Source organism: Clarias gariepinus, chromosome 4, assembly GCF_024256425.1.
Source record: "Clarias gariepinus isolate MV-2021 ecotype Netherlands chromosome 4, CGAR_prim_01v2, whole genome shotgun sequence".
Lineage (NCBI taxonomy): Eukaryota > Metazoa > Chordata > Actinopteri > Siluriformes > Clariidae > Clarias > Clarias gariepinus.
The window spans coordinates 42,380,483-42,407,936 of record NC_071103.1 but is presented as its reverse complement, the minus strand read 5'-3'; the positions used below and the strand labels follow the sequence as shown (position 1 = coordinate 42,407,936).

The following is a 27,454-nucleotide window of genomic DNA, read 5'->3' as shown; positions in this document are numbered from 1 at the left end:
GAGGTGTCTGCCAGCACCATAGGAGAAGGAACTGTAACGCACAAAACTGCATGTCTGTTACTTACTGTCACTGCAACCCTGGCTACAACAACCTAACCCTTATATATTGAGGAAGGAACAGGAAATAACACAATGGTCCAAGGATTGCAAAAAACAGTGCTTACTTCAACCCACCCTCTACGTAGCATCCACCTCCATTGAAAGCTCAGAAATAGCTATGAACAATATAATTCACAAGGAATATTAAATTTTCAGTGACGCGTTTAGCAAGACAAAAGCCAGTCACCTCCCACCCCACAAACCCTATGACTGTGCAGTCGAGTTTCTTGAAGGTGCCCCTCTTCCACGAAGCAGAATATACCAACTATCATAAAAGGAAACAGAAGTAATGGAGGAATACATCACTGAAGCACTGCACCAAGGAAAAGTATTTCAGAATAATCCCAGACTCCAGAATTGTATGTACAATAACAAGAAAAATAGACAAAAAGATAAATTATTTTCCTAAAGATCAAGTACCAAAGTGGTGTCCCCAAGACAAGAAATTCATCTCCACCCCAATACAGAGCACGTTGCTAACATGGGCTCACACATCCCCAGGAACTGGTCACCCTGGAGCTTATAGAACCCACATTCTGTTACAAGGAAAGTATTGGTAGCCAAACTTGAGGGCTGACATCAACAAGCATATTGCGTCTTGTTCAGCATGCGCCCAAGCCAAAGCTCTGAGATCCCTCCCTGCCGGAAAATTAATTCCAATACCACAGAGACTGTGGTCCCACATAGCCATTGACTTCATCACCAACCTACCTGAATCTCAAGAGCGAACCACCATAATGGTAGTAACTGACAAATTTTCTTTGAAAATCTTGGGATTAATTCCACTATCTTAGCTCCCCACCACCTTCAGAACTGCAGAAATCTTGTTCCAGCATGTGTTTAGATACTTCGGGATACTGGGGTCCGTGATCGCTCGTTGTAAGCGATCATGGACCCCAGGTCACCTCAAGAGTATGGAGAAACTTCATGGAGAAATTGGGGGTAACAGTAAGCTTGACTTCAGGATGTCATCCCCAAACTAATGGACAAGTAGAGCGTGCTAATCAAGGAATCGGCAGAATTTACTGTGCACAGAATCATCAGGACTGGTCTCAGATCATCCCATGGGTAGAGTATGCTCAAAACTCATTCACTCGAGTACCAAAATACAGTGAAACCTCGGACTGCGGGAAACGCGGTTTGGGACCGTTCCACAAGACGAGCAAAGATTTGTAATAAATTTTGACTTGGAAAGTGAACAAGTCTTGGTTTATGAATACCAAGTATCATATATCACGCAAGCGCTTCTTGTTTTGATCACAACTGAGCCGACAACTCTTGCACTGTGGAATTGTGGGTAATCGTCTTCCCTGCTGGGTCATAGTGCGCATCTCTTACTGGTATAATAAACATCCATGCATGCATGTACTGTTTACTATAACACTGTGACCACGTGTGTGTGTGTAAAACATATTTTATTTTGTGTCTGTATGCGTGTGTACAGCGTGCATGTACTGTATTATAACACACGTGTGTGCGCGTGTAAAGCAAAAGCAAGTCTCATTAGAGAGGTCCCTCCTACTTTCGCCTTCACAGACACACAAAACGCACACACACTCTTTCTCTCTGCTCTACATTGAAACATTGCTCTTTCGCAATTCTTTTAGAAGGAAAAGTGCAGGTTAATTAGTTTTATATTTAGGTTTATTTTTAAACATTGTTTTCGTTGTGTGGGTGCGTGCATAAAAAGAGTGGAGGAAGGGTAAATGTGTAAGACAAAAATGGGGAGAGGGAAGTTACTTTAAATTCACACACACACACACACAGAAACGGGAACACTGTTCTATCGGGATTTATTTTTACTTTTTTTTTTAAGGTAAAGTGCAGGTTAATTTGTTTTATTTTTACTTTATAGTTTGTGTTAAATATTTTTATGCATTTATTTTTTGGGCTGTGGAACAAATAATATCAGTTTCCATTATTTCTTATCGGGCAATTCAATTTGGTTTACAAGTGTTTTGGAATACGAGGCCACTTCCGGAACGAATTATACTCGTAATCCAAGGTTTCATTGTAACACCATTTCAATCTGTAATGGGATATCAACCTCCGCTATTCCCATGAAATGCAACAATTACTAACTCACAGACAGTAGATGAATGGTTAAAAAAAAAAGTGAACAAACATGGAAACGGGCACAACATCTTCAGGAGCACTCTGAAGGAGACGTGCCATCATCAAAGTCTACAATCAAGAGACACCTTCATGAATGCAAATACGTGTACGGCTGGACTTACAAGCACTGCCCCCAGAGGCTTGTACAGTGGCCACTATGCATGATGGGTGTGTCGCTTCATGCATTTCCCTCCTTACCCTGACACACCCACTATTAAACCTAACTCTGGTTTCTACTGAGGATTTTTTACCATTTGCCTTTACCTAGCGTTTAAGTGATCTCCCATCACCCTCAGGATGTATTCCTTTTGTGAAGTCCAGGTTCTGCTCTGTTCTTCCAGGGTTTAATAATGTCTCAGACAGTTCCTAAGCCAATTCAAGTCATTTTAGTTTAATCTCCTTAGTTGCAGTCTGTGCTTGATGCGCGACAATAATGTGACTCTTCTGAAACACAGCTAGATCTTTTCCATGAGGACACATCTTCCACACAGCTATGTAAGATATGAAAAGCTCCTCACTGCATCAGTTAGAGTTAAAGACCTGATGCAGCTGAAACTCATCACTGCAGTAATTATACAAAGCCTCTTAAGTATTCGCTTACTTAAATTACATTTTCCCAGTGTGTATTAAATAAGTGTAATGATTTAATAATGTTTGCTTTAAGCTAGAATAGTTTTAGTTGAATCTGAATTGTGGTTATGAGGCTGAAATTAGTCAATGGTGTGCTGTGCTAACTAAATCCAACTGGTTTTAATGTGTGTGTGTGTGTGTGTGTGTGTGTTTGTGAGGGGCAAAGGTGTCGTGTGGAATTTAGTATTAAATGGTATTAAATTCAGGCACCAAATTGCTTCCAGTCCATCCGAAATACCACTTTAAATCTCTTTCTCTCACACACAAGCACATACACACTTCCAGCTATTTGACAAGATGATGTTATGATTATTCCCAGCTAATTGGTTCAAGGAGGCATTTGTGCTTAAAGTTATGAGAGAGTCCACATGCAAATACACACACACACACAAACAGAGAGAGAGAGAGAGAGAGAGAGAGAGCAAAAAAATGAAAACACATTTATCTAATAATTTATTCTGGTGTAGGATTAAACAGTCAGTGGTCATGGCAATAAAAATAGTAAAGAAATAGAAGCTTGACACTAACACACTTACACACACGCGCGTGCGCACATGCACACACTGTGAGGAGAGGGACACTTTCTCTCCAGTCAGTTTTTTTTATAGCAACAAAGCACAACAAAGGTGCATGTGTTCATATTTACAGCACCAGTGCAGGTAAATGGTTGCCAGGCAACAGGAGGTTACCAGCCAATCAGGAAGCAGATGTACATATCAGCCCAATAAACACTGAAACACTTAAAACTCCTGACATCTGAACTTGGTCTAGAAATCTATTTTTATATCGATTTTATAGCATTCAAGAATTGATATAAAATTCTCTAGAGCCCTTGTCATACATAATACAGTTGGTCTAGAATTCAGATATCACAAAATGTACAGTAAGCTATGACATTCGAAAAACCATGTAGAACTTGTAAAGTGTTCTAAAACCCTGACACTATCAGATTTGTTCCAGATGTGTTCCAGAACCTCAGTGATCTTTGAAAGATAATCTGAACACCATATGGTGCTGTAAATGTATTCAAAACTTTAGCTGGACTTTAGCTGGTCATCTAGAGCACCCTTCAAAACATGCTCCAGAAAATTTACATTTTAAAGCTGTTCTAGAACTCATCAGATGTCCAAAGGTTTTAACCATTTAGTTAACATCCTAGAGAGCATTCTAGAGTGTGTCGCACGTTCTGAATGTATTCCAGTACTCACCTGACGTTTGGAACTTTAAAATAATTTAGCAACATTCAAAAAGTAAACTAGAACCCTAGCCTGTTAAAAATTTAAATTGTTTTTATTTATTTTGCTGGAATTTTATAGATGTTTACACATTGCAATGGTGTTATAGAATGTGATATCTAGAAATTTTCCAACAATTTGCTGTTTCTTAAATGTTTTGAAAATCAGTTTACATCTGAAAATTGTCCAAGACTTCAGATGAAGGTTTTCCAGAATGTTCCTGAGAACCTAGCAGACCGGAAGGACCGGAACAGATCAGCGGGTGAAGGTGGTTAGAAGAAGGAATGTCTTCTTTGTCTGTTCACTCAAGCAGTCTGTTAATACACACACACACACACTAAAAGCTTCTTTAAAAAGTTTTAGAGTCCCATAAGAATGATAGCAATGAATGTTTGAGGTTTAAAACCAAGCAGCACCTGTGTGTGTGTGTGTGTGTGTGTGTGTGTGTGTGTGTGTGTGTGTATATGTGTGTGTATATGTGTGTGTATGTGAGAAATGATGGTTGTTCCTGCATCAGTCTCATTCTTTTTAACGGTCCCTTCAGAAGGCTGACCAACAGTCTACACATAAGAGGTTAAAGGTCAGGCATCATGGTTGTGTTCTGCAGCGCTGCATTTGCCCTTTTTCTCCCTGCGCTGGAACTTGCGCAGGCGTCGAGTCCAAATGTCCCTCCACTGTATCACTAGGCTATTTCTGTCTGCAGTAAGCCCCGTCCTCTCTGCGCTGGCTCCTCCCCCACCCGAGCCCAGGATGAGGAAGCGTTTCCCCATGTGGATGCGTGGACATTTACACGCCAGGTCCTTCATGTGCACCCACAGTGTGTTCTCGCCTCTCTTCAGCGGATCTCGGCTCTTATACGCTGACACCAAGCTGATGGAGAACTTCGCCCAGTCACCCACCGTCTCCATGTCCAACACACTTACCAGGACAGCTACACACACACAGACAAAGCATTTGCATATTATATAACCATATTACATTTTTAATTTCTTTGATTTAACATTGTAAATTGTATTATATATTTGATATTATAGATTAAAAAGCAGAATTTTTTATTGTCAATGTTTTCTATCCCTGATAGTGATTTCTATCCCAGGAATTTTATTAATCTCAATGTGAAGCCCAAAAAATCCACTTTAACCTATTCATAACTCGACTCTCAGGCCGTGTTTATTAGTAGTTTGGTATTTTTAAAAACTTAAAAAAAAAGATTTTTATCTGCACTTTTGGCTTTTCATCCACATGTAAACACAGTTTTATTCGTTATAGGTTTCTAAAAACTTCTTCTAAATGAAGATTTTCGGAAACTCCGTTATCCGTGATGCGTGTACAGGAGAAACTGAGATTTCGGCTTGTTGTTACCAAAGGATATTTTTACCTTGTATGCCAATGATGTCATTGTCTGTGTGCTTGTCTCCTTGATTTGGTGCCACACCTTTGTTTATGAGAATATGTTGTGTAATAGTGGACGTACGTACAGTAAACTAGTGACTGTGTTAACGTTGCTTACTGGACTTTTTACATGCGTGTACATACATGTACAGTTACTCACACATTACAGTAACGAACAGAGGTGCCTGCTGCTACATACAAAACATGACGACACAGACGCTGCAGACAGCAAAGGCGGTTTTGGACGAAGCCCATCGGACTACTACATGCCGTAACCGGTGATGACGTTTTGTCTAGGCCTCTGATTGGCCCCCTGTTGATTAGGGACACTCCCAATCGTACTTAACAGAACGTTTTGTGTTTTTATATGGACAAAGATATTTTTAAGCCCTAGGTCGTGTGGACAGAATTAGTTTTGAAAATGAAGTAGAAACACCTCTTTTTAAAAATACCCAGCTATGTGTGGACATGGCCTGAGTGTCTGGAAGCCTGAGTGTCTAAAACTTTTCCTTACATAAATACTGATCCCACATAAGGAACATAGTCACCCGTTCTGAGTATAACTCTTAAATGTTCAGTGTTTAGTTTTTAATTTTTATGGTTGTGGTAAGTGTTCACTGGTTTATTGTTGTGTGTCCCATGATCATTTTGAGGTGTCTAGTGCTTAGAGTTAGCTGCTATGAACTTTTATTTTTCAGTTTGGTGGGTTTTTTTTTATTTTCAGTGATTATTGTTCATTATCTGTTCCGTGTTCAGTGTTCATTCAGTGTTCAGTAATTTTAATGTTCAGTATTTACTGCGGGGGAAATAAGTATTTAATCAGGCACCAATTGTGCAAGTTCTCCCACTTAAAAAATGAGAGAGGCCTGTAATTTTCATCATAGGTATACCTCAACTGTGAGAGAAAATAACATTGTAGGATTTTTAAAGATTTTACAGTAAAACCTCAGATTATGAGTACCACGGTTTACGAGTGTTCCGCAAGACGAGCAAAGATTTTTTTTAATAAATTTTGAGTTAAAAAACGAGCACCGTCTTGGTTTACGAGCACCAAGTATTATGTATCACGCATGCGCTTCTTGTTTTGACGCCGAGCGTCACGTGATCACAATTGAGCCAACGGTTTTTCTCTCTCTTGCGCTGAGGGTAATCATCTCCTCTGCTGTGGCTTAGTGCTCGTCACTTACTGGTATAATCAACCTCCGTGTGTGTGTGTGTGTGTGTGTTTCTTTCTCTTGCTCTGCAGAGTGTGTGTGTTATGTGTGTGCAAGCGTAATTTGACACCGCGCTGGTTCTCTCACACACACACACACACTCTCTCCCTCTCTCTCTCGCCTTTACTGTGTGTTATGTGTGTGCGTGCCTGTAATTTGACACCGCGTCGGTTCACACACACGCTCTCTCTCTTTCTTGTCTTAAATGTGTGTCAGTGTTTGAGTGTGTGTTGTGTGCGTGCGCATAATTTGACACTGTGCCGGTTCACTCTCTCTCCCTCTCTCTCTCCCTCTCTCTCTCTCACCTAAATGTGTTTGTGTGTATGTGAAGCAGAGAGGGGGTGCTTCACTCACACATTACTAGTACGGGGTCAAATTACGCGTGCGCACACACAAAACACACACACTCCGCAGTGCAAGAGAGAGAAAAACACACACACACAGCGCCTGTGCACATAAATAGAAACACTTATCTGTCGGGATTTATTTTTACTTTTTTTAAAGTTAAAGTGCAGGTAAATGTGTTTTATTTTTACTTACTTTTTATTTTGTGTTAATTATTTTTTATGTATTTATTTTTTTGGGCTGTGGAAAGAATCATTTGAATTTCCATTATTTCTTATGGGAAATTTTGATTTACGAGTGTTTTGAAATACGAGCCCACTTCCAGAACAAATTATGCTCGTAATCCGAGATTTCTGTCTCTCACAGACCTGTAACTTCTTTATTAAGAAACTTCTCTGTCCTCCACTCGTTACCTGTATTAATGGCATCTGTTATCAGTATAAAAGACACCTGTCCACAACCTCAAACGCTCACACTCCAAACTCCACTATGGCCAAGACCAAAGAGGCGTCAAAGGACACCAGAAACAAAATTGTAGACCTGCACCAGGCTGGGAAGACTGAATCTGCAATAGGTAAGCAGCTTGGTGTGAAGAAATCAACTGTGGGAGCAATTATTAGAAAATGAAAGACATTCAGTGCATCCGGAAAGTATTCCCAGCGCATCACTTTTTCCACATTCTGTTATTTCACAGCCTTATTCTAAAAAAAATAAATTATTTTTTTTTCTCAGATTTCTACACACAACACCCCATAATGACAACATGACAAAAGTTTACTTGAGATATTTTAAAATTTATTTAAAAAAAATTGAGAAAGCACACCTGCATAAGTATTCATAAAAACTGAATTTAACACAGGCTGCAGAAACATCTCAAGGATGATCAGGAAAACAGGATGCGCCCAAGCTCAATTTTGAGCTTCATGGCAAAGGCTGTGAATACTTATGTACATGTGCTTTCTTTTTTTTTTTTTTTTCATAAATTTGCAAAAATCTCAAGTAAACTTTTTTTATGTTGTCATTATGGGATGTTGTGTGTAGAATTCTGTGAGAAAAAATGAATCTAATCCATTTTAGAATAAGGCTGTAACATAACAAAATGTGGAAAAAGTGATGCGCTGTGAATACTTTCTGGATGCACTATACAAGACCACTGATAACCTCCCTTTATCTGGGGCTCCACGCAAGATCTCACCCCGTGGGGTCAAAAAGATCACAAGAACTATGAGTAAAAATCCCAAAACCACATGGGGGGACCAAGTGAATGACCTGCAGAGAGCTGGGGCCAAAGTAACTAAAGCTACCATCAGTAGCACACTGCGCCACCAGCGACTCAAATCCTGCAGTGCCAGACATGTCCCCCTGCTTAAGCAAGTACATGTCCAGGGCCGTCTGAAGTTTGCTAGAGAGCATTTGGATGATCCAGAAGAGGATTGGGAGAATGTCATATGGTCAGATAAAACCAAAACAAAACTTTGTGTTTGGAGGAGAAAGAATGCTAAGTTGCAGCCAAAGAACACCATACCTACTGTGAAGCATGGGGGTGGAAACATCATGCTTTGGGACCAGGACATCTGATCCGTGTAAAGGAAAGAATGAATGGGGACATATATCGTGAGATTTTGGGTGAAAACCTTCTTCCATCAGCAAGGGCATTGAAGATGAAACGTGGCTGGGTCTTTCAGCATGACAATGATCCCAAACACATCGCCCGGGCAACAAAGAAGTGGCTTCATAAGAAACATGTCAAGGTCCTGGAGTGGCCTAGCCAGTCTCCAAATCGTAACCCCATAGAGAATCTTTGGAGGGAGTTGAAAGTCCATGTTGCCCAGCGACAGCCCCAAAACATCAACAGGAATGGGCCAAAATACCAGCAATAGTGTAGAAAAACCTTGTGAAGACTTACAGAAAATGTTTGACCTCTGTCATTGCCAACAAAGGGTCTATAACAAAGTTTTGAGATGAAATTATGTTATTGACAAAATACTTATTTTCCACCATAATTTGCAAATAAATTATTTAAAAATCCTACAATTTTCTATATTTTTTTCTTATTTTGTCTCTCATAGTTGAGGTATACCTAAGAAACAAATTCCAGGCCTTTCTCATCTTTTTAAGTGGAAAAACTTGCACAAGTTGGTGGCTGACTAAATACTTATTTTCCCCCCTTTAGCAGTCAGCATGTGTTGTTCAATTTTTAGTGTTCAATGGTCCAAGTGTTTAGTGTTAAATGTTCAGTGATTGCTGTTCATCATATGTTTAGTGTTCATTGTACAGTTTTAGATGTTCATTGTGGGGTTTAGTGTTTAGCCTTCAGTCTTTAAGTGTTCAGTGTTAGTATTTAGACTACTGTGTTTGGTGTTTAATGTTCAGTGATTAGAATTTAGTGTTTTATGTTTAGTGTCATGTTTGTTTCTGTACCATAGTCTTTCTTGCAGTATTTCTTTGTGTTGATCTTCAAATTGCCTTTGGCTGGCTTGCAGTAGGACTCACAGTCTGGAGAGATGGAACACACACACACACACACACACACACCAAAAAAAAAACTATCGTTCTGTTGCTCTTCAGATGCTGTAATTTAGTTCGATGTGTACTAATTCTAGCACCAAACTGTAGAACATAGAATAAACACTGTAGACCTAAGGTACTGCTATACACTCAGCAACAACATACTGTAAAACTCTAGCACATTATTCTAGACCTCAGCTAGGACTAATACTCAACTATAACAAAACATCAGTGTGAACCTTAGGTCAAAGACTTTTTTAGCCCATTTGACGAACTCTTACTGACACTTAGTAATGATTAGAATTGAATTCTAAAGTACTCAAACTCTATCACATTTGAGAACTTAGGAGTTTAATTGTATTTGTATAGCACATTAACGATGGCCAAACAGCTTCCAAGAATTGGATATAAACTGAAGAATGTATACGTTTTAGCTTTATCGTTTTATTAGAAATGAGCGGCTGGAGGTGGTGGTGCTTAAGGAGAAACGCCCTGAGACAACATAAGTTAGAAACCTTGAAAGGAACCAAACTGAAATAGGAGCCCATTCTCATTGGGGTGATACGAGGGCAAAAATGCAATCGTATAAGCATTATATTTCATTATATATAAAATTTGTTGATGGCCAGACTGGTTTGAGCTAGTAGAAAGGCAACAGGCCATGGGATATAAATAACATAACATCTCATTAACCCGAGGAAGAGCATGAAGAGCTGAAGAGCATATCTGAACACACAACACGTTGAACCTATGCTACAGGTCGCATCGACTCAGAAGTCAGACAACAGAAGATCGGGAAAAAATGTCACCTGGTCTAATGAGTCTCGGTTTCTGTTGCAGCATTCGGATGATAGGGTCAGAATAAAGAACATGAAAGCAGGGATCCATCCTGGCATGTATCAGCGGTTCAGGGTTAGTCCACACGAAGCCGGTGCGTTCCCTATCCAATCATTTTTTTTCGTAAACATGGCGTCGTCTCAAGAAATATCTGCGTACACACGAAACCACTGAAAACGGTGTAGTATATATGCCAGACCAGTATGGGGCGCTGTAATTCTGCCATAGAGATACACTATACACGGAGAAGAAGATTTTGAGCATGCGCATAACCTTGTGCGCTGTATACGAACCAAGACGGTGTTGCCCATTATCGCTTGTTGCTCATAACAGTCGCATAGAAACAATAGATTTTGCTGTAATAAAGCTAGTAGGCTTTGTAGCAACACGAACACAATCATGTAGTCCGCCATTATTGTTGTTGCTGTTACGTGTGACGCAGCCGACACGTGATGTGATGACATCATCGTTTCACAAAATATACGGATTGGCCGTACACACGAAGACGCAAGGGTGTCGTTTACAGATTTATCCACTTTGGGACTTGGTTAAAAAAAAAAGCAGTTTCAGTCTCCTAAAACGCCGGATCCGTGTGGACGAAACGTCAATACGATAAAAAATGTATATACGTATACAGCGAAACACGTCTCTGTGTGGACAGGCCCTCAGACTGCTGGTGGTGGTGTAATGGTGTGGCAGAATTTTTCCTTGCACACTTTGGGCCCCTTAGTACCAGTTGATCATAGTTTAAATGTCACAGCCTAACCTGTCACTACTATTGTTGCTACCCGTGTCCATCCCTGGCCATGTCACAAAACTAAAATAATTTTACACTGGTTTCTTGAACATGACAATGATTTAGTGTTCAGCAGATGAAGTCTTTCCTAATATTGTTTGAGGGGACCTAAACATGAGTGAGGACAATCAGGGAAGGGTAAATGGTGCTGGATCCTGTATGGCGCTCTGAAGGCAGACCCAGAAGTAATGAGAAAGCAAGCCAGCCTGTCTGGGCAGGGACCTGCTTTGGGATATGGCAGTAAGCCAGCGCTGATGTGGAGAGTGTGAGTGAAAGGCACACAAGATCCCTCATACCACTCTAAGATGAGCCTGTATGCAATGCATTTTAGCTGAGGGAGCCGCCAGCTCATGATGCACTGTAAGAGCTTTAGCTGGTCATGGTGACAAGGAACCCTGTACAATGTGTCTATGAAAGGCAACAGCTGTGTCCCGTCCAGGAGCCCACAGCGCAGCTCATTATAGCTGGACATTTGTTGAGCTGTACTTTCAGTTTAGACATGGGGCTCGGTCAGGAATGCCCCCTGGGACAGGATACTTCAGGACTTTTGTTTTGTGTGAGACTTCTCTCGTGAAACTTACCATATTTTTGTCACAATCTCCTGCTTCACAGTATTTATTCACATGTGTTCAGTATTCTGTCTAATCAGACATATGACTTAAGCTCCTATGTTTTCTCAGTTTGAGTTTTGACTAGTGTTCTGTTTTGGTTAATTTGCTGATTCTGTTACATCATCCTGGGTCATGTTCCTGTTCATGTTGATGTTCCTAGTCTGGTCTGTACTCTGTTTTCTTTATGTTCATTGACATCTCCTGTGCCTGAGACCCTCAGTCTATGACGCCAACACTTAAAGCTTAAGTACACCTCTGGCACAACAATTAAGAACTCATTTAAGACTAAAGATTCTCGAACCTGTTTACTGCACGGGTCCACAGGATTTTTAAACTTAACTATAACGTTGTATGAGAACATTTAGAGAACCTGGCTGTAGCGGGTCTAAATGTGTAATGTTTTTGAAAATAGTGTACAAAGATCTCTAGAAGATTATGTAGTTTATGTATGAGATTTGTTTGCTAATGTGTACCAATATCTCTCTCTCCCTCACACACATCTTTTTTTCCCTTGAAGATCATCAATACTCTAGAGGGTAAACCACCGGTTGTAGAAGTTCCTTTATAGTGTGTGTATCTTAATGTGTGTGTGTGTGTGTGTGTGTGTGTGTGGAGTCGGTTACAGGGACTTATCATGTGGAACACTGTGTGAATCGCTTACTGACCCAGAAGAATGGCTGTTAAAAAACACACACACGCACACACACACACACACACACACACACACACACTTTTTCATGCTTTTGACAAGAACTAATTGCTGCTCCTCCTCGGTCTCGATTCCTTTCAAAGCAAAAAAAAACGTTCAAAATAACTATATGGTAAGTGTGTGTGTGTGTGTGTGTGTGTGTGTGTGTGTGTGTGTGCATTAACCTGCAGGTCCCTCTGTACTGCTCACCACTGCTGTTGGATCGATGGTAGGAATCTCTGAGGAAGGGAGAAAAACAGACAGAAAGACATAGCACAGGTGAGTAGTGCATCTGGGGAATGAGAGACATGTGTATGTGTGTGTGCGTGTGTATACAACCACTCACTAATGCAGGGGGCAACAGGTGAGCGGCTCTGCTGGTAACCTTTAGCACAGCGGTTACAGGTGAGTCCAGTCACGCCGTCTTTACACTGACATTGACCAGATGTCTGGTTACACGTCTTACCTGCAGCTCCCACCGGGTGGCAGTCACATGCTAGAGAGAGAGCGGGAGATGGCTTGGCATCATTTGCTTGCCCATTGGTCATTTTCTTCACACTTGCTAAAAGTTCCTGGTATGTACGTGTGTGTGTGTGTGTGTGTGAGTGTGCGCGCGTGTGTCTATATGTGTGTGTGTGGGCGTGTGTCTATCAGTGGCGATTTCTTTAAGAAGAAGCTCAGCTTCCTTTATAATATCACAAAATTAATGGTCAAATTATGTACCATTGTAATAACATTTTATTGACTAAAAATGCGTAAGAAAACGTTCTTCTTATACATTGCCGTAGCGTCACAGTGCATTTCCCCGTTGAAGCCCAGCGTCCATTGACTTCAATGCGGCTGCTTTGAACGTTTTTTTTCAGTGCTTTGAAACTCGACGGTCATTGGATAAACGCTGCGGTTATGTCCCGCCCACGGACGCTCAGCGTCTCTGGGGGTGAATGGAGCAGTGGCCAGGACGCTGGGCTGCTGCATGATGATTGGGGGAGCTGTTTAAAGGGCGGAACCCCTTTCTTGATTGACAGAATGTCTTAAGTATACATCAGCGCTACAGAGATTCAAGTTCAGTCCCATTGTCAGGTTATAGTACAAACTTTCGTGTGTCTCCCACACTTAAATCCAACTAAAAAGTACTGAAAAGAAAACAAAACTCAGGCTTTATATCCCAGCTTACATCTCGCATTCGCGTTTAACTTCACACACACTGGCCAGCGGCCCACCGAGAAAACTCCCTAGCTCGTGGAAGGGGAAACTAGCCAGAATTTACGTACAAATAACATAATGAATTTTATGATGAAGTCCTAATATGAGCTTCCCCTGTTTCAAAGCAGCCGCCACTGGTGTCTATTGTGGCGTAGTTGTGGTGTAGTTGGCACTTCCTCATGTACAGGATCAGGCAGAAGTTCAGTAACTTTTGTAATTGGTGCAGGTCTAGTCCTGTATGTGCCCCATAGCATTTAAACCAGTACACACACCTGGTTTACCAGGTGAGAGAAAAAGTTTGTTTCAGTTTAAAGATCAAATCTGGTGTGTTGATGTACAGTAGATCTGTCTGTCTCTCACACTCTTTCAGTCCATCACTTACTCCAACACCCTTCTGATGTCACTACACACACCTGTACATAACCAGGTACCTCACATGCCTGACATCACACACCTGTACAGATTTAGGAATCCACCTCATTACACACACCTCCCTATTGCCTATAGTCATTTTTAACAGTAATACTCTGAATTATACCATATTAGCTGTACATATCACATTGTGTGTGTGTGTGTGTGTGTGTGTGTGTGCGTAGAGTAGAGTACCTATGCAGGCTTTGCGGTGTGTGATTGGCCGGCTCATGTCTCTGTAGTAGCCCTCTTTGCAGTAGTGACAGTGACGTCCAGCCGTGTTGTGTCTGCAGTTCATGCACACACCTCCACTCTTTCGCCCGGAGAGTTTATAGAGCTCCATGTTGAACCTGCAGCGTCGTGCGTGTAGATTACAGTTACACGCTACACACAGGAGAGAAAGAGAGAGTTTAGAATCAGACACAATTTGCATGACTACATGTGTTTAGTTCTTTACTGCTGTATGCATGTATTCAGTAGATACAGCTGCCCCAAAAGTATTGGAACAGCACGACCAATCCTGTAGTTTTTGCTCTACACTGCAACCGTTTGCATTTCATCAATGAAAAATTTTATTTCGTGATATTTACATCTGGACACATTTTTTGGACTTTTGTGTTAAACTTCACCTGGGAAGATTGTGTCTGTGGTTAAAAAGGATAAACCCACATGAAGACCAGAGAGCTGTCTAAGGGAGAAGAAGATCCCACACTTCCCCATCAGAACACTCTGAGAGCAGAAATACAGAACCTTCCATCTGCAGTGGCAGTCAGAAGATCAGACTGTAGTTCATACAGAAAACACAGAGACAAGCCTCAACAGTTCTGGACGTGAGGTGAAGCTCTACCAAAAAAATGGAGCGGCCAGAGTGTGGAGTGTGGAATCTGCTGGTGATCCCAAAGATACCAGCTATGGTTTGTGGTGGTAGTGTCATGGCTCGGGCTCACTTAGCTGCTTCTGGAATGTTCTCACTGATCTTTACTGATGATGGAGCAGCACAGTGAACTTGAGATTTTACAGAGAAACATGTCTGATCTAACTGGGAGAAGCTTTATCATGCAGCAACACAGCAACGCATGGCACACTGCTACACAACACAACACAACACAGGCCTCGATCAGAAACACCTGAGAGATGCTGCACTACAGGTCTACAGAAGCATCACTACAGAAGAATGTAGTAATGCCAGTTATTGCAGGTAAAAGACAGGCAACTAGTGTTATTTTACTTAAAACGATCTGTTCTAGTACTTTTGTTAACCGAAAAATTAGGTGACTGGCATCAGGGTGTTGTGTCTTAAGGTGTTTATATATCAAGAAATGAAAGCTGAAAGTCTAATAAACTGTCTCATATTTATTTTTATTTTTTATTTCAAACCCGAATGGTTTTAGTATACAGCAGGACCTAAAGGATTCGCTTGTAGAAAGTCAGTCTTCTCAAGCATGAACACCCCAAAATCTCTACAAGAGCAAGGTGTAAAATCATACAGGAAGTAATGAAGAATAGAAGAGTAACATCTCAAGAAATCTTGCAAGTCAGTGTTTCTGATTTAAACATGAGAAGAACACTAGGTGAGAATAGGATCCATGATGGAACAGCACAGCAGAAACTACTGCTTCTCTAAAGTTCACTTAGATACATCTAGATGACCTGCTGAGTTTCAGAACAATATGTTAAGGGCAGAGGCTTTTCGGAGCTTTTTAGCTCACATGGGACCGTTATAGCTGGGGAAAACCTAAGTCTGTGTTTTACGAGAAGATCTCATACCCGCTGTGACACATGGTAGGGGTAGTCTGGCGGTTTGGGTATTCAAAGCAAACATGTAAGGCTACCTCACAATGGGTGAAAAATAAAAATTTTAACTTTTGAAATAGCCTAGTTCAGATCTAGATTAAATCCAAATGAATTGTAGTAGCAGGACGTTAAACACCCGGCTCATGCTTGAAGGGTTAGGCATGGGCCAAAAGTCTTTCACAAAGATTTAAGACACTAATAAACAAATACAGTGTTTAATTGCAGTTATGGCTGTAAAAGTATTTTACACAACACTGTAGATTATTTAATGTCTGTTTACTGCAATAAAAAATTTTAGCAAATGAAATATTCTTAAATCTAGCCAATCTATAACTTCATAAATGTATTTACAACAAAAAATGTAAGACTAATAAGTTTATTTGAGATTTAAACATTAAATGCAAACTTGGTTAATTATTTTAATACATTCCTGATAATGATTAATGCTAAAGGTATTTAATGCTAGTATATTAAATAATAAATCATGTTGGTTAAGTGTACCTTCATTTAAAGCATTTACATCGTACACATTCTGTTCTCTTTAGTAATACTAAAAATAACCATGTAGTTTATTTTTTGCTAAGAAACGCTTCCTTAAACATAAATTCTGTCATTGGGAAATCTGTTTTATATAAATCATTAAATATTAAAAAATGTAGGCAAGTATTTTCTCTTTCAACAACCAATACTTCCAAAAGAAACACGATTTTTGTGATGCTGTAATACATAACCAGAATTATTCCCATTACTCTACAAATATAATTTCATTCATGACTATGCTAAATGTCTGTCATATGTCTTTTCAGTCTAATTTAGGGTAATTAAATTCATTGATTCATCCCCAGGTTTCCATGGCAACAAAGTAATCCATTTACTGTTTGAGTTTCACTTCCTGTTTTTGGTCTGGTCTCTACCCAGGTGTAGTCATGAGTTCATTTCCTCGATAGTTTCCACCTGTTTTTTGTCACCTGTGATCCCGATGTACGTTTTTCTGCGCTCTGTGTTTCTGCACTGCTGACTGCTGCGTTTCAACAGTGGTGTGTGTGTGTGTGTGTGTGTGTGTGACCCACTCATGGCTACATCAACATTATACATGTTAAGGACTGAGACTGTTGAACCACTAATTGTCCATATGGAGTTACTTTAAATGAGTTAGTTCCTATTAGCAGCTCTACAGGAAATGGTAGTGTAATTGCAAGAGCTAAAGTCAACAGGCTGAGGCTAGTGCAAACTGCCTGGAGGGGTGTGTGTGTGTGTGTTTGCGTGCTCTTCAGACTGCCCTCTAAGGTGCTCAGGAATTTCTACTCCTGCACCATAGAGAGCATCCAGACGGGAAACATCACGACCTGGTTGGGGAACAGCACCATGCAGGACAGACGAGCTCTACAGAGGGTGGTGCGATCAGCTGAGCCACATCACCACTCAGGAGTAATACCTTTTTAAACATTGACTGGACAATCATGGACACATTCATGCAATACATATTTATATATCTGATCATTGCACATGTCACTTCACAAGTCACTTTTCTTGCACATTTGCACAGCCATTGCCACTTAAAAAATGTTATATATACTTTTTTTTATTCCTATATTTCTATAATTTGTACAGTTTATTTTACTAGTTAAATTTATTTTATTTCGTATTTCTTTTTATTAATGTTTATTCCTTATATATAGTTTTTATTTTCTTTTTAAGGTCACTGGCGGTCGTACAAGCATTTCACTGCATATCGTACTGTGTATGACTGTGTATGTGACATAAAATTTGAATTTGTGTGTGTGTGTGTGTGTGTTTGCAACAGACTCTGGACCCATTGAAAGCCTAATATACCAGGCCCCCGAGCTTGACCAGGCCAACACATTTTAACATTACGGCATATTTAGGCGCTGGCAGTCACTCAGGGGCCCGTGGAATCATCATAGAACCCCGCCCCTAACCCCCACCTGTGTGTATGTGTCTCTTGTTAGTGTCACACATTCTTTACTTTAATAAACACTTTATGAGGTGTGTGTGTGTGTGTGTGTGTGTATGTATGTGTGTGTTTAAGAGAGAGCGCTTATTTAAAAATATGATTAATAAATCCACTCAATTTAATTAGCCTTGTTAATATGATCAAAGCATTCACACACACACACACACACACACACACACACACACACACACAGTATATCTCTGTGTTTCTGCCATCTAAATTGCACAGCAAGTTTTAATTTGATTGTTTAATTTATTTATTAACCTTTGGATCCAAACTTTCCCTCAATTACACACCCTGTGGATTTTAATCTCTGTAGTGTGGGGTGTAGTTGTTCTTTCTCGCTCTCTCTCTCTTTCTCTCTCTTTGGAATGCTGCACTAATATTCCAGGTTCATGCACAGCAATCAATGATCAAGTTGTAACATGAATTATTCTGAATTAAATTCCATTTGTTCCTTTACTATTTGAAGCTGTGTGTGTGTGTGTGTGTGTGTGTGTGTTTGTCTGTTTTTATACATGTGTTAGATTTAGGACTCACGCAAACACTCATTAGCTTCTTTGTACGTGGCACGCTGCCATGGACGGTCGTAGTGGAAGGGTTTGCATCGGTCACACTCGGGTCCTTCTGTGTTGTGTTTGCAGTCACAGACCATCTTTCCTTCTTTGTCCTTGGTACACTTGTGGGCGTGGCCATTGCACTTACACCTGCCCCCCACCTGGAAATCTGACACCGCATAAAAGTAGGCAGGTTCTCGCATATCTTTGCTCATTTTTGGCCGGTTAAAGATCACGCGTATGTCTGTGACTGTGACCCAATCCTGGAGAACTGGGCTGGAGACAAAGTTTGATCTTGAAGGTCGTCCCTCCAGTGTGCTGAACACAAGGAAGGCATTGTTGATGTCGGCACTGTGGAGCATTTCCATGCACAGTGGCTCCTGCTCATTGAGTTTGGTGAGTTCCGCCCGGTTCGGGCAATCGTAAACTCGTCGGCACTGGGAAGAATAAAACTGAAACGGCATCCAGCTACGTCCGTAGTCCATGCTTTTATAGATAGCCATTGAATCTGGTTTCTCAGAACAGAACTGTAAGCTAACATATGTGATTTCAAATTTTTTGCCTAGCGAAATAGTCAGTGTGACATTGTACGGCATCGTCCGAAGCGTTTCTGACTGCCAGCAGGTGCGGTTCTGGGCGGAGTTTAGATCTGTCAGATGGGTGCGGTCACAGCTGCGGTGGCCGCAGGAGCTTGATACAGTCACTTCCTGTCCAAATGCTGCATTAACGAACTCCGGAATGCAGTAGCGGGCAGAGCCTGACTCGCTGTAGCAGGGGTCAGTGGTTGATGTTTGCACAGAGAAAGGGTTTGTATCATGGGCGGTGACTTCCAGAAACATTGAAGCCACTCCCACCAAGCAATAGGCCAATAAAAGCTCAGAAAAGTCTTTCATGTTGCAGATGATACAAAGTACTAAAAAGAAGAGGACGTTGGGTTAAGAATAAACCTATAGGAGTGCAGATATGCAGCAGTGGGTGGGGTCTGTTGTGTGTGGGTGTGGTCTCTGCAGCATTGGTTCAGGACAGTCCCACAATTCTTTGCTTTGGAATTGTTTGCAATTCCTGTAAAAAGAATGAATATTTTTAATAATAAGAAGAAGATACACTGTGTATTTGCCAAAATAAGCACTATGGGTAAATTCAACTCACGCAAACTTAATATTTATATTGCAGACTCAGTTAAAGTTCATCAGGTTTAAATGTGTGAATCAGATGATAGAGTTGAATTTAAGCCTCACATTTGTACAGAAAGAGTGACACACCGTGAAAGTGCACTAAAGAGCCTCACTTTAGACCTGTCACTGCGTCTGTGTGTGAGTTAGACATGTGATTGTGTGTGTGCTGCATATCAATGCGAGCGAGAGGCCACTTTTACTGCTGCACATGAAGTCGGAGGGGAAGTGCATCTTTAAAAGAAAGCAGCAGACTGACCTGAACGTCAACACATCTCAGAGCAACGGCATAAAGTTGCAGCACATGTGCTCTCCTGATCACAGACTGACTGAGGAGGACACACTTTAGTGTGAGTTTAGAAGTTTGGGCAAGAATTAAACCTGTGTTTGTTGCTGTTATAGTAAGAGAATAAAAACCGAAGTGAATGGCTGATCTGAACTTCTGTCTCAACAAGTACGATGGCCTCAGCTCCTTTAACTACCCTTTCACTTGTTATTTGACACTGAATGTATATGTTGTTGTTGGTCTTTCAGCTGCTCCTGACAAGAGGTCGCCACAACTGACTGTCTGTCTGTTTGCACACAAGCTTACAGATTTTACATGGATGCCCTTGGTACTGGCATTGCATCCAGTGGCTGGGGTTTGGGCACTGGCTGGGAATCGAACCTGGGTGATTTGGTGTTACAAACAGAACTGTCTCCACTTTGGTGCAAAACAATCACCTCATTATAATTAGATTGTTCAAATTGTAAAGAAATATGTATGTATGTATTTCTTTTTTTATTTATAAATGACCTAAATTATCAAAACAATAAATTTTATACAAAACAATTTATTTTTTTTTTTCTTTTACCTGTCTCCTCTGAATCTGATGTGTGTCACGGCAGCAGATCTATTGCTAGGTTCACCGTCTCAACCTTCATTTAAAAACAGAGGAAAAAAAGTTTTAAACCTCATAAATAGGCAGACATAATTTTCGTAAATGTAAAAATTAGAACAGTAATAACTACATTATGAGAAAATATTTTAGAAAAATCTGACTTTATGACTCATTTTTGTTCATGTCTGCACTACTGTATAGCTCCTGTTTCGCTGCTCCTTTCCTACCTATATAAAATAATGTATAATTGTAGTATAATAATTCTTGCTCTTTGTTTGCATATTTGCATGTGCACTTTGTTGTCTGTTGTCTATTGTTGTCTCTTCTTTGTATATTTTATCTTTTTTGTACAGAAATACACTCACGTAAAGGATTATTGGGAACACCATACTAATCCGGTGTTTGACCCCCTTTCGCCTTCAGAACTGCCTTAATTCTTCTCTGGAATTGATTCAACAAGGTGCTGAAAGCATTCTTTAGAAATGTTGGCCCATATTGATAGGAGAGCATCTTGCAGTTGATGGAGATTTGTGGGATGCACATCCAGGGCACGAAGCTCCCATTCCACCACATCCCAAAGATGCTCTATTGGGTTGAGATCTGGTGACTGTGGGGGCCATTTTAGTACAGTGAACTCATTGTCATGTTCAAGAAACCAATTTGAAATGATTGGAGCTTTGTGACATGGTGCATTATCCTGCTGGAAGTAGCCATCAGAGGATGGGTACATGGTGGTCATAAAGGGATGGACATGGTCAGAAACAATGCTCAGGTAGCCCGTGGCATTTAAACGATGCCCAATTGGCACTAAGTGGCCTAAAGTGTGCCAAGAAACCATTCCCCACACCATTACACCACAACCACCAGCCTGCACAGTGGTAACAAGGCATGATGGATCCATGTTCTCATTCTGTTTACCAGATTCTGTTTGCCAAATTCTCACTCTACCATTTGAACGTCTCAACAGAAATCGAGACTCATCAGACCAGGCAACATTTTTCCAGTCTTCAACTGTCCAATTTTGGTGAGCTTGTGCAAATTGTAGCCTCTTTTTCCTATTTGTTCTGGAGATGAGTGGTACCCGGTGGGGTCTTCTGCTGATGTAGGCCATCCGCCTCAAGGTTGTGCATGTTGTGGCTTTACAAATGCTTTGCTGCATACCTCGATTGTAACGAGTAGTTATTTCAGTCAAAATTGCTCTTCTACAGTATCTGCTTGAATCAGTCGGCCTCTAGTATCAACAATGCATTTTCGCCCACAGGACTGCCGCATACTGGATGTTTTTCCCTTTTCACACCATACTTTGTAAACCCTAGAAATGGTTGTGTGTGAAAATCCCAGTAACTGAGCAGAGTGTACAATACTTAGACCGGCCCATTTGACACCAACAACCATGCCATGCTCAAAATTGCTTAAATCACCTTTCTTTTCCATTCTGACAATCAGTTTGAAGTTCAGGAGATTGTCTTGACCAGGACCACACCCCTAAATGCATTGAACAACTGCCATGTGATTGGTTAATTAGATAACTGCATTAATGAGAAATTGAACAGGTGTTCCTAATAATCCTTTAGGTGAGTGTAGTTCTTTAGGTTAACTTAAAAATGCAAATTTATTATATCTGAGCTAGTCAGCTAATTAGATCTCTTGGGTAGCTAGCTGGTTCCAAAAAAAGTGTGTTGTTAATTAGTTTTGACATGTATGTAGCACCTTGGACCTGGAGGAACGTTGATTTGTTTCACTGTGTACTAAACTGTATATGGTTAGAATGACAATAAAAGCCTACTTTACTTGACTTATGTGATGGTTTTTTTTGTCTAGTAAAAAACTTGTGTAAATTTACAGTAAATAATATTAATGCCTTTTATGATCATTATTATAGAATGTAACAGTCTGTATTGTCATTGCAACAAGTACAACAAAATTAAAAGTGCCATCCCTCAAAAAAACTCAACCTTGAAACATAATCACAGCCACACACACTCTCACCAAGCATACTGTACATTTCATTATTGCATGATCCACAGTGATAATTTTTTTGCATTAATTGCAGAAAATGCATAAATAATTGAATCTTACTGCACATTATTTGCACTTTTTTATAGCAGCATTCAGTACACTAATTGCAATAGGATGAAAACTGTTTTTATATCTACTGGTTCTTGTTTTTAATGTTGATACCGTCTGCCTGATGGCAGTAGATCAAACAGTTGATGTCCCAGGTGTGAATTGTCCATCACAATCATTTGGCTAGTTTGAGGCAGCTGGAACTGTGTAAATGTGTTAAGTTGCTGAGAGGGCAGCCGGCGATCTTCTGGGCAGTTGTGATTACCCTCTGCGGTGCCATTCTTTGGGCCACAGTGCAGCTGCTATACGACACACATATGCAGTATGTCAGTATTTTCTCCACACCAGGCTGTTAGCCATGCCACCTCATACCTGTAGGTAGTCCCCCGCTCATTTGTGCTTTTTAAGGCAGGGAGCCTATAGTCAAGGACTTTAGGCAGGGTGAAACAATGGACTGAGACAAGGACCGATTGACAATCCTGGAGTGGACTCCAGCCAGCTGGTCCGCAAAGTCCTTCAGCTTCCTTCCAGAAATGCCATCCGGTCCCGCAGTCTTCCTGGTGTTTATGGTCCACAGGGTATGCCTCGCCTCCCACTCTTCTACTTCGTGAGCGGCCAGTGTAAGTATGGGTGCATCTGGTTAATCCACCTCAAAACGGGCAAAGAAGTAGTTCAGCTCCTTTGCCAACAAGGCATCACCATTAGCAACACCAACATTGGTCTTGTAGTTGGTAAGATTGTGGACTCCCTGCCACACATGCCTGTTATTGTTACTGTGCATCCTGTACCTCAACTTAGCTTCTTTGATGCCTCTCTGTAGGTTGGCATGGGCTGTGCTGTACAATAGCCCTGTCGCCAGACTTAAAGGCGGTGTTCCTCTTCTTCAGGAGCTGCCAGACCTTCTTGTTTATTTAGGGTTTTGGTTGGGATAGATCTGTATGCGTTTGTCCACTGTGACAGTGTCTATGCAGTTCTTAATGTTACACATACTGTCTGTGAACACTCTAAATCTTCAAAGACATCCCAATTTGTCCTGTCAAAACTAGAGGTTGAGAGGCTCCAGCAGGCCATGTTGTTACAGTCTTTGTGATTATAAGAGCAGTTTTCCTGAGGGCTGCATATGCAGGGACTAAAAATAAAGGACATGTAGTCAGACTGGTCCAGGTGTGGTAATGGTCTTGCCCTGTAGCCTAGCTTGATGTTTGAGTAGACCTTGTCCAGTGTGGTTGCTCCCCTAGTAGAACATTTAACATGCTGGTGAAATTTGGGGAGCACTGACTTTAGGTCTGATTAAAGTCCCCTGCTACAATGTGTAGAGCAACAGGATACATGCTCTGCCATTTGCTGATGCTACTATATAAATGTCCTATAGCTGAGCTAGCGTGGAATCCAGTGGAATATAAAGCAGTTATCATGACCACATTAAACTTTCTTGTTAAGTAAATGGGCCTGCATTTAACAGTAACATACACCAGGTCTAGGAAACAGTGGCTGTCTACAGTTCTGTTTGTATACCCTTGTTCTGTCATGACCCTGTGTTGTGTAGCTTGCTAGCTCAATAGCAGAGTCTGGGATGAGATAAAGCCAGGTCTCTGTGATTAGGCAAGGCAAGGCAATATAGGCAGTCGGTTCGGACGTAGCACAATGCTCATTCAATAAATGCACAGCTAAACAGATGAGTTTTAAGTTTAGGTTTAAATGTGACTAATGTTTTGGCACATCTTCTGAAAGCTGGTTCCAACTGTGGGCAGCATAGTAGCTAAAAGCTGACTCCCCATGTTTTGTGTAAACCCTTGTTATTTCTGACTCGATCCTAATGATCTGAGTGGTCTGTTAGGTTTATATTCATTGAGCATATCTGTAATATATTTAGGTCCTAGACCATTAAGTGTTTTATAGACAAGTAAAAGTACTTTAAAATCTATCCTAAATGTTACAGGTAGCCAGTCTATGGACCCGAGGACTGGTGTGATGTGCTCAGATTTTCTGGTTCTAGTCAGAATCCTGGCAGCAGCGTTCTGGGTGAGCTGCAACTGTCTAATGGTCTTCTTGGGAAGGCCATTACAATAATCCACCCTGCTGGTGATAAAGGCATGGACAAGTTTCTCCAAGTCTTGAATGGAAACAAAACATCTAATTTTTGCAATGTTTTTAAGATAATAGTATGCTGATTTAGTTACTGCTTTGACATGACTACTGAAACTTAGGTCTGTCTCCAGAATCACCCCAAGATATTTGACTTGATTTTTATTTATCTGATCCCTACAGTGAAGGTATGCATTCACCTTCAAAGCTTCATCTTTGTTTCCAAATGCAATGACTTCAGTTTTCTCCTTGTTTAATTGTAGAAAATTCTGGCACATCCAACTGTTAATTTCATCAATGTATTGGCAGAGGGACTCAATGGGGCTATAATCATTTGGAAATAAGGCTAGGTAAAGCTGGGTATCATCAGCATAGCTGGGATAAGCGATTTGGTTCTTTCTTATTATCTGACTTAGTGGGAGCATATACAGGCATATACAGGCTAAACAGACATCCGCATGTCATGGACGTCCACTTAGACTTGTGCTCTCCTATACTCACATAAAAACCTCTCCCTTCTAAGTATGACCTGAACTATTTGAGTACCATCCCAGAAAGCCTGACCCAGTTTTTCAGTCATTCTATTAGTATGTTATGATCGAAAGTTTCAAACGCAGCGCTAAGATTTAGCACTGATATTTTGCCAGAGTCAGAATTTAAACGAATATTATTTATTATCTTTATGAGCGCCGTCTCTGTATTCTCCCTAAGATGGTAATAGGAAGAAACCTTGAGAGGAACCAGACTCAACAGGGAACCCATCCTCATCTGGGTGAAACAGAAAGCAGTAAATGATCTGCATTTATACAGTGTGTAGGGTGGGAGGCAGTTCAGCTATAATAGCTGTTGTTAATTGATGTTAATATGGAGTCCAGGTCGTTATTGAAGACCCAGGTAGACTTGTAAGAAGTTCCAGTCATGAACTATCGAACTGTCAAGTCCCCAGAGAAACAGTTGCCAACACCAGTCAAGGCCAGAACCATTTTCTAGGTAGAGAGAATCATTCCCAGACACCAGACGCATCCCAGAGAGACACACGGGGCATCCATGTGACGATAATAATATCACCTGACAACGCAGAAATTAAAAGAATGGACATGCATCGACTCGATTTGTCTTTCTTATCACTGCATGGGCATGAATTAACGGGCTGTTTCGCTGCCGCGAGCAACAACAACATAAAGCGGAAAAGCTTACTGAGAGAGATACGGACGCGATGTGTTTACTGATGTGTTTACATGACTTCTTAATCTCCGACAGACATCGTTATAAACCATCTAACGTAACAAAGGTAAGCATAATATAGTTTTCCGACTACGTACACAGTTTGCAACTAGACAATCACTTTAATGCATTGTTTATTATAAACGGGCGATTAGGGATTATATAGAGACGGATGTACATAGAGAAGAAGCCATAACCATGTTCTATGAGAGTGTAAGTTAACTTACACTCCGCATTCATCGTGATTATTAGAAAAGGCGATCTGCAAAGAGTCATAGAAAAATTAATTACTCACTGAGCCTGGTGAAGATGAAGCAGGAACATGAAGCGTTAGTACAGATCCATTTTTTAGGAGCAGCTTCCTAGTAAAACCTGCTTTATATTGACCCCCGTTTATAAAGCAGTCTGGTGAAAAATGATTAGCGCAAACATGAACGCATTTAGGTAGATTGGCGGGGACGTTAGCTTTAAAAACTAAATTCAGCCACTGCGTCCTCAGTGGCTCAGATGTCGGTAGTGAATGACAACTGCTGTGTTCGCTATTACACCCAACAACTGTACACCACACTCGCTTAGGCGCCATTTTGCTCCAGCGGCGAAAAACAATGGCCGACAGCTTCTTCTCACTCGGGGCGGGTCTTTGCTAAAACACCAGTGTCAATTAACTAGTGTAGGAGCGGCCTCTTGTGGTGTGGCGTCACAGTGACAGGCATTTGCGATTGGCCTGATTTCAGAAGGGGCATGTTATTGTAATAAATGAAAAGAAAACCACTGGGCGGCTCTTTATCATCGTAGAGTGGTTGTGTACGCACTCTCCTAACACACAGTTCAGTCCAAACAGCTTAAAAAAGTGCATGTAGGCCTGTATGCACAAAACATACAAGCACCTAGTGTAGCACTATGCCTCTGCAACAGTGTGCGCCACCATCTTGCCAGTGGTCAGTGGTGTCAAAAGTATTTACATTCATTACTTGAATAGAAGTATAGATACTAGGGTTTAAAAAACTTATTTAGAAGTTGAAGTATCAACTCAAGCACTTTACTCAAGTAAAAGTGTAAAAGTACTGGTTTTAAAACTACTTTAAGTATAAAAGTAAAAGTAACGTGAGGGGGGAAGGATAAAAGCTTAGGCTGTGCCACGGGCCTATATAATGCACTAACACCTCATAAAAAAAAGAAAAATGTGTTGTTTTTTTGTTGTATTTTTTTAACAGCCATAGTAATTTGGGATACTGTATATGGCAATTGAAAAAGAATGCATTTTAGTACAATGCAAATACTGTACATTAAAGAACCGTATATGTGTACTACTGAGCATTAACATGTCACTTTTCTCCATCGTAGCATGTCTGTTTAAATGCATTGCTGCTCTGGGGAGGTGCGGTGAAAACACAGTGTAACAATGCCAGTTAAGACAAACAGATTAATAAATAGATTAATATTATAATACTATTTAATTAACTAATTGAATGGCATTTTCGTAAATCATTATTTTGGTACATTGGATCGGCAATCTGTGTACAGACCTGAGGATGGTTACAGTGGCGCCCAACGTGGGGCCATCAAAGTTTTCTTTTATTTTATATGTTGTGTATATTTTACATCAATGTATTGT

At 40.7% G+C, this 27,454-nt stretch overlaps 1 protein-coding gene across 1 annotated transcript in view; it reads right to left on the bottom strand.

The window, feature by feature from the left end:
* Nucleotides 1-4,532: 4,532 nt before the first annotated feature.
* ntn2 (netrin 2) overlaps nt 4,533-27,454 on the bottom strand; it is a 45,842-nt gene continuing 22,920 nt past the window's right edge. The window contains exons 2-8 of the mRNA XM_053494637.1: nt 20,437-20,500; nt 18,394-19,472; nt 14,280-14,468; nt 12,817-12,966; nt 12,656-12,709; nt 9,452-9,526; nt 4,533-5,010 (exon numbers count right to left, since the gene is read on the bottom strand). Coding sequence (XP_053350612.1) covers nt 4,661-5,010; nt 9,452-9,526; nt 12,656-12,709; nt 12,817-12,966; nt 14,280-14,468; nt 18,394-19,303 — 1,728 coding nt within the window. The 5' untranslated portion in view covers nt 19,304-19,472; nt 20,437-20,500 and the 3' untranslated portion in view covers nt 4,533-4,660. The remainder of the gene's footprint in view (nt 5,011-9,451; nt 9,527-12,655; nt 12,710-12,816; nt 12,967-14,279; nt 14,469-18,393; nt 19,473-20,436; nt 20,501-27,454) is intronic.